Here is an 8,404-nt window from a genome sequence, read left to right on the forward strand (position 1 = left end):
ACAGAGAAAACTATAAAACACTGCTACAAGAGACAACAAGGGTACTACATAAATGGAAGAACCTGCCTTATTCATGGATAGGTAGACTAAACATTGTGAAAATGTCAATACTACCTAATGCAATCTATACATTTAACGCAATCCCGATCCAGATTTCAACAAAATTTTTTAAGGACATGGAAAAACCAATTACTAATGTCATATGGAAAGGAAAAATACCTCAAATAAGCAGAGCACTTCTCAGGAAGAAAAACAAAGCGGGAGGTCTCACATTCCCAGATCTTAAGAATTACTATATAGCCACAGTAGTCAAAACAGCATGGCATTGGTACAATGATAGACAGATAGAGCAATGGAACAGAATCAAAAGCTCAGACATAGACCCGTCTATCTATGGACAACTGATCTTTGACAAAGGCCCAAAGCCCATTAAATGGGGGAAGGGATAGCCTCTTCAACAAATCATGCTGGCAAAACTGGATATCCACCTGTAGACAAATGAAACAAGACCCATACCTCACCCCATACACAAAAACAAACTGAAGCTGGATCAAAGACTTAAATGTAAAACCCCAAACTATAAAATGCATCAAAAACAAAATAGGGGCAAATCTAGGAGCCCTAATTTATGGCATAAATAGACCTGTCAAGCATAATCCAGAATGTGCAGGAGATAAAAGAGATGCTTGATGACTGGGACCTTTTAAAAATTAAATTATTGTGTGCATTGAAAGATTTCGTCAAAAGGGTAAAAAGAACCTACAGATTGGGAGAAAATATTTGCCTATGACATATCTGGCAAAGGACTTATCTGCAAAATCTACAGAAAACTTCAACACCTCAACACCAAAAAGACAAATAATCCAATTCACAAATGGGCAAAAGACTTGAAGAGATACTTCACCAAAGAAGATATACAAGCAGCCAACAAATATATGAGAAATTGCTCACAATCATTCATTAGAGAAATGCAAATCAAAACAACCATGAGCTACCATCTCACCCCAGCAATAATAGCAAAGTTCAACAGATCAGATAGTAACAAATGCTGGTGGGGTTGTGGAGAGATTGGAACTCTTGTCCTTTGCTGGTGTGATTGTAAAATGGTGCAACCATTGTGGCAAACGGTATGGTGTTTCCTTAAAAAACTGAAAATAGAAGTACCATTTGACCCAGCAATTCCATTACTAGGAATATATCCTAAAGAAGTGAGAGATAGCACGTGAACAAACATATGTACACCTATGTTCATTGCAGCACAATTCACCATAGCAAAGATATGGAAACAACCCAAATGCCCATCAACGGATGAGTGGATAACAAAATTATGGTATATCCACACAATGGATTACTATGCCACATTAAAGAACAATGAGGGGTACGTGAATCATCTCGCAACGTGGATGAACCTGGAGGACATTATGCTGAGTGAAATAAGTCAATCGCAGAAGGACAAGTCTGTATGAGCCCATTACTCTAAAAAGACAGAGAACGGTTTGCATGGGAAAGGGAACTCACCTAATAGGTTACCGGGATGGGGAGGGTAAGGAGAAGGTTGGGCATTCCTACTTCCATAGTGATGTTGTTGTTGTTGTTGTTATGTGCCGTCGAGTCAGACCTGACTCATACAGCCTCGGAAACCCAAGGAGGGGTCGCTATGAGCCGGGGCCGACTCGATGTCAAGTAACAACAACAACAACAAGTTGGGGTTACACACTGACATGGGTAGGGGGAGGGATATACGGGAATGATATATGACCACCACAATAACATCGGGAAATGTGAGGACACCAAACTGTGCACATAAGAGATAGACGACAGATGCTAAAACCAACCAATGTGTCCACAATACCACATTGCCATTAACACCTAACACTAGCTATACAGATAAACACATAAACACCTAAGATGATCAGACAGGCATCAGTGAATAGAGGTATACGCTAGACCAAGGATAGACTCAGCTGAGGCTAATCTTGTACAGACACCAGTGATACAAAATACCTGCAATCCTTATAGAAACAATGAAGACAGACACAGAGTAATCCCTCAGAGACATCTTAACACTATGGGAGAGAGATCCAGTAGAGCTACTACCTCAGGACCATAGTACTGGGGTACAGCAGACTGAATTGGCACAACAAAATACATAAAAGCGTTGCTCCACATCCTCTGTTGATGAGTAGCGACTGGGGTCTTAAAAGCTTTCAAGCAGCCATCTAGGATGCAGCTAATGATCTCCCAGCGTCAGAAGTGAAGAAGAACGCACCCCCCCCCCAAAAAAAAGGGCATTTAGATGCAATTAACCCTAGAACATGATGGCCCTTGAGACCAGAAGAACCAGATGGTGCCTGGCTACCATTGCCAACCACGCAGGAAAGAATCAAATCTGGAGATCTTTGATAAAGTGAGAGGGAAACATGGAACAAAACTCAAAAACTCAATAATGACCAGAATTACTGGTCAGGTGAATTCTGGTGAGACTCTCAATACTGTGGTCCTGAAATACATTCGGCCCCTGGAATAAAACTCACCCCTAGGGGTGGGCTCTCAACCCAATGGTTAGTGAGATGTACACATAGACCACTCAACCCAGGATGCTGCACCCACACACTCAATGGTAATATATCCCCTAAAGCAATAAACCATGGGACACCAAAGGACCAACATTCAAACTGAGGAAATGCAGTACAGACAGGAGTGTATAATTATGAGGGGCACAGGGTGAGTTTTCCAGGGTAGGGAGGGGAGGAGACTGGGTTAGGGTTGGACATGGCGAATGGGGAATGAAACTAAATGTATGCGTGGCTTTGCATGTAAAACAACGTCTTAAAATAAAATAAAGCTTTATAGGAATTAAGATTGAGTAAGTTGATATACTGGTAAAGGTAGGCTGGTCAATACAGAAAAAACACTGAGGGAGAAAAAAACGAAAAGCTATTAACTAATAATTCCTTTAAACCAATTACTTTATATATTGTATAGAAGGGTGTTTTATATATATGTATACACACAGACACACATATATGTACACACACACACATATAATATGATATAACCCATATACAGAAATTGGGCCAACTATAAATTTAGGTGAAATTTCAGAAGCTTGATTTGGAACTTGCTATGTCACTCAAAGTGACCCCATATGACAGTAGAACTTCCCCATAGGATTTTCAAGGCTGTAATCTTTAAGGGATCATATTGTCAGGTCTTTCTCCCTCAGAGATGGTTTTGAATTTCAATTAGTAACCATTGAGCCACCAGGACTCCTTAATTTGGAACTTATAACTAGTGAATTTAATGATGAAATACTTTTATTAAATTCAAAACCAGTTAATAAAAGTTTCTGCTTTTGAAAGAGTAGAAGTTTAAATTTTAGTTTTATTAGTTTAGGATTAATAAATGTGTAATTTGGCAATTATTAATGTGTACTTATGAAACGTATGTCTTATAAATTGTATATATATGCTCATATCTGAATGTGAAATCAAGTATTACAAATGCCTCCTAGGTAATATTCAGAAAGACTTCCAGCATTTTCTTAGGATTAGCTAAGAATTTCTCACACTTTGCCTGTAGCACATATGTAATAGCTGTGTGGTAATTTAGCTAGAGATTAGTAAATTCCTTGCTTTATATTACATACATATTAATTTATAATTTAATATGTATACTCATGTAAGCATAAATTCTCTTTTCTTTAATTTTAGGCTCTTATAATCAATGGAGCAAATTTGTCTGTTCAGGATGATCGTGGATGCAATCCTTTACATCTTGCTGCGAGTCATGGGCATTCTTTCACTTTACAAATAATGCTCCGAAGTGGAGTGGTGAGGAGTTCTTGTTAATATGTGAGAATATGTAATTATATAGATAGTGCAGCATTTGGTAGTCTGGTCATCTCTTCCTGATTTTTTAAATAATTCATATGACTTTTGAGAAGTAATTTAATCTTTTGCTTTAGATTTTTCATCTTTAAGTATGGGAGAAGTAATTCAGATGAATTTAAAAATAGATTAATTTCCCAAGAAGTTTAGTAGCACAAAATATTTCAGGGACTTTGGGTTCTTCACTCAGTTTAAAGTTTTAGCGGGAAGATTCTGAAACTTCCAAACAAATTTAACGAAGTGATTGCAAATCTTTATAACTTTCTGTTTCTACTTAGGTATATTAATCTTAGGCACTAACATAGAAAGTGATTTATATCTCTATAAATTTCATTTATTTATCACAGTAGTTGTTTTTAATCTTACGTAGTTGTAAAAAAAATGCCTATTTTAAGAAGTGAGCTACCAATTTTGAAGACATTATACTAAGAATTGATGCTTCTGTAGTTAGAAAAACAGTATTTTTTCATTAACTCTTTGTTTATCCCCTCAAGGATATGATTTGATCACTTAATCTATCTCATTTAATGGGTCAGGAAACTTCAACCAGCAAAATGACTTGTTAACTTTCTTTTTACAAAGCTATTTTATGTGATGAGCTACATTCTTTTAAAAAAGGCTATTTTATAAAAGTTCACTGGTATTTTATTAGCACCTATTTTCAAACTAATGTTTGCAGTTTAAATTTTTGTTAAGTCCATTTTAAAAATTATATTTGGTGTTTGCCTTTAAGTTTTAAGAACAGCCTCCAATTTTCATTTGTACGATTAAGCTGCTAGCCTTAGTTTTATTTCCCTTACAAAATGGAAAGAAACTGAGTCTTTGTGAATGTTACCTCTAGGATCCCAGTGTGACTGATAAGAGAGAATGGAGACCTGTGCATTATGCAGCTTTTCATGGGAGGCTTGGCTGTTTGCAACTTCTTATTAAATGGGGATGTAGCATAGAAGAGGTGGACTACAATGGAAACCTTCCAGGTATAGAACAATAGCAAATATTTCGGGTTTTCATTAATGTAAATTTCTAAATGTTTGCATGTTCAAGGAATTTAAACTAGTGTTGTACTATTTTAGCCCCTCATAAAACTAAAGTAGTAAATATGTTAACACATGCTTTTTTAAAAATCATAAATCTTGCCATGTTATAAACCCATCTCAAACTTTGCTGTTTGTCTTTTAACATATGATTAATGTCTTTTTATTTTTTCTTGGAAATATATCATCAAAATAGGAATGGCAACATTAAACTGTCTACTGTTATTTTGTAATTTCATATCTGCCTGCCCTACATATTGCTTTTTTGGGCAGGGGGGACAGAACAACCCAGTATAAATAGAGGAGCAGAATGTATTTGAGTTAAGTTGCTAACTGCAGTGCAATAAACTGGTTGAGACCTATGCTCTAAACACCCTTTCTTTTTCTAAGAAGCACCAATACAAGGCAGCATATGTTGAGGCTCAGGGGAGTGATGCAGAACATAAGTGTTGTATAAATTCAGATCACAGTGAGGTTAGAGTGATGGTTATTGAAAATACTTAAATTATACCTTAAAGGAATCTTAAGAATCAAATGAAATGAAGGAGAATGCCAGGCAGAATTGTATGAGCAGGTCTGCCTTTGTTACTTAAAAACTCCATAGATCCCTCTAAAGTTCTGATTCTTTTGCTTGGCATGGTGGACCCTTTGTAATTTGGTTTTTACTTATCTTCCTGGCCTCATCTTTCATCACTTCACACTTCCTTCTGTGATCCTTTTGCTGCTTTCTGAAGCACATCCCTTGGTGATACTTCAGTGAGGGTCTATTGGTATAAACTCTATCAAGTTTTGCTCATCTGAGAAATACTCTATTTTGCCTTAGTTCATTTTTAAAAGAATTTTTTAAGTAAAATTTTAAATTGAAATACAACATGTATACAGAAAAGTGCCCAATTTAAATGCACATGAATTTTCATAAAGGAACATTTTTTTGTAACCATTCCCCAGATCAAGAAATGGAGTCAGGGCAATCTACTTCTGTAGAGATACTACCTCAGAAATCCAAGGAGGGGTCACTATGAGTCAGAAGTGACTCGATGGCAGTGAGTTTGGTTTGATTTGGTATAGTATTCAGGTAGACCGATATACCAGGAATGGAAGAAGACCCATTTACAACCTGCAACATGCAGATGACATAACCTTGTTTGCTGAAAGTGAAGAAGATTTGGAGCTCTTACTAACGAAGATCAGAGACTACAGCCTTCAGTATGGATTACACCTCAACATAAAGAAAACAAAAATATTCATAAATGAACTAATAAGCAGCATCATGATAAACAGAGGAAAGATTGAAGCCAAAGATGTCATTTTACTGGGATCCATAGTCAATGCCCATGGAAGCAGCAGTCGGGAAATCAAATGACATATTGCATTGGGCAAATCTGCTGCAAAAGACTTCTTTAATATGTTAAAAAGCAAAGATGTCACATTGACGGCTGAGGTGTGCCTGACCCAAACCATGGTATTTTCTGTTGGCTCATGTGCATGCACAAGCTGGACAATGAATAAGGTAGACTAAAGAAGAGTTGATACATTTGGATTATGGTGTTGGTGAAGAATATCATATATACCACGGACTGTCAGAAGAACAAATAAAACTATATTGGAAAAAGTACAGACAGAATGTTCCTTAGATGTGAGATGGTGAGACTTCATCCCATGTACTTTGGACGTGTTATCAGGAGGGACTAGTCCCTGGAGAAGGTCATTGTGCTTGGTATAGCAGAGGGTCAGTGAAAGAGAGGAAGATCCTCAACTAGGTGAATTGACACAGTGGCCTCAACAATGGGGCAGCAACGGTTGTGAAGATGGGGTAGGGCTGAGCAGTGTTTTGGTCTGTTGTATATAAGGTCACTATATACAGTAGCATAAAATATTTTTTTTATGATTCTTAGTTTTGTTCCACATTTTCTCCCACTCTGTTTGGGACCTCTTATTGATCCCTTTCAGAGCAGTCAGCAGTGGTAACCAGACACCATCTAGTTCTTCTGATCTCAGGGTCATGGTGGCTGGGGTTCACACACTGTATTAGTCCTTTGGACTAATTGTTTTCTGCATCTTTGATTTTCTTCACTCTTCTTTGCTCTGGATGGGGAGAGATCAATAGTTGCTCCTTAGATGGCTGCTCACAAGCTTTTAAAACTCAGTGGATTTATTTTTGGATTCTCTACTTTGTTCTTTGACTCTTATTTCTCTTTGTGCCATACAATACTGTCTTAATTACTGTAGCTTTATAAGTCTTGGATTTTAGGAAAGGAAGCTCTCCCACTTTGCTATTCTTCAAGGTTGATTTCTTCTTCTTGGTCCTTTGCAATTTTCATGTAGAAGTGCCTTAAAAATTTTTACCAAAAAACTACTGGGAGTTTAGTTGGGATTTAATTAAATCTATAGATTGATTTGAAGATTAGTGATACTATTATATTGAGCCTTCTAATTTATAATCATAGCATATTGCTCTACTTATTTAGATCTTGTTTAATTCCTTTCAGTAATGCTTTGTAAGGAGCTCTGGTTGGCAAATAACAACACCACCACCAATGCTTTGTAGCTCTCTGTTAGAGGTGTTAACATCCTTTTTTTTTTGGGAGGGGGGAGGGTGTTTCAGTTGTTACTTAATTTTGTGGGATTTGTACATAGTATTTAAGAATATTTTCAAAATCTTACATATAAGCAGAATTGAGTGTGGTGTCTAGCAGTCTTATTAAATTCAGTTCAAATAATTTAGCTGTAGGGTCTTTTAGATTTTCTTGGGGAAAAAATGTGAAAATATTGCTAGTTTTGTTTTTTCTTTTCTAATATATATATAATAAATGTGTACATTATGGGTTTTTTGGGTCTGTTTGTCATTTACCCTTTTAGGGTATAGCACAGTTTTCAGCCTAAGCCTGGGAGGTTTACTAGGGCTGCCTTTTCTTCTTCTTTTTTTTATTGTGATTTGGGTGAAGATTTACAGAGCAAATTCACTTTCGTTACAGCAGGTCACATACACTTTGTCTCATGTCATTGACCACAGTTTACCACAATGCATCAGCTCCCCTCTCACTGCCTCCCCATAGTTACCTCTTCCCAGTGTCCATCCCTCCATACACTCATGTCCCCTGAGCTGTCATAAGCAGCCCTTCTTTCTCCCATGATTGTTCTCTCCAAGGCATGTATCTACTTGAGGTAAGTGTTTAACTCACGTGCCTGTAGTTTGTTTGGCTGGAAACCACAGGTGTGGGTTCAATTCCAGACCTGAAGGGCAGCTAGGGGCCATAGTCTCGGTGGTTCCACCAGGCTCTACCAGACCAGCAAACCTGGTCCCCACCTTTTTATTTTTTTCTCCAAATGATTTTGAGTTTTGTACCACATTGTTCTCCTTCTCTATCAAGGATCTCCTACATAGATCCCCTTCCAAGCGGATGACAGTGGTAGCCGGGTACCATCTAGTTCTTCTGGTCTCATAGTTGTATAGGCTACAAATCAGATGGTGTACCAGTC

The 8,404-nt window shown here is 37.3% G+C and overlaps 1 protein-coding gene across 1 annotated transcript in view; it reads left to right on the forward strand.

Annotated features, from left to right (window-relative positions):
• The window catches only part of ANKRD42 (ankyrin repeat domain 42), a 181,988-nt gene that overhangs the window by 75,273 nt on the left and 98,311 nt on the right, over positions 1 to 8,404 (forward strand). Inside the window, 2 exon segments of the mRNA XM_042781710.1 lie at positions 3,714 to 3,830; positions 4,732 to 4,867. Of these exon segments, the coding sequence (XP_042637644.1) occupies positions 3,714 to 3,830; positions 4,732 to 4,867 (253 nt within the window).

The sequence above is a fragment of the Orycteropus afer genome, unplaced genomic scaffold (genome assembly GCF_000298275.1).
Source record: "Orycteropus afer afer isolate SDZICR_OR568_19922 unplaced genomic scaffold, OryAfe1.0 scaffold00154, whole genome shotgun sequence".
NCBI lineage: Eukaryota > Metazoa > Chordata > Mammalia > Tubulidentata > Orycteropodidae > Orycteropus > Orycteropus afer.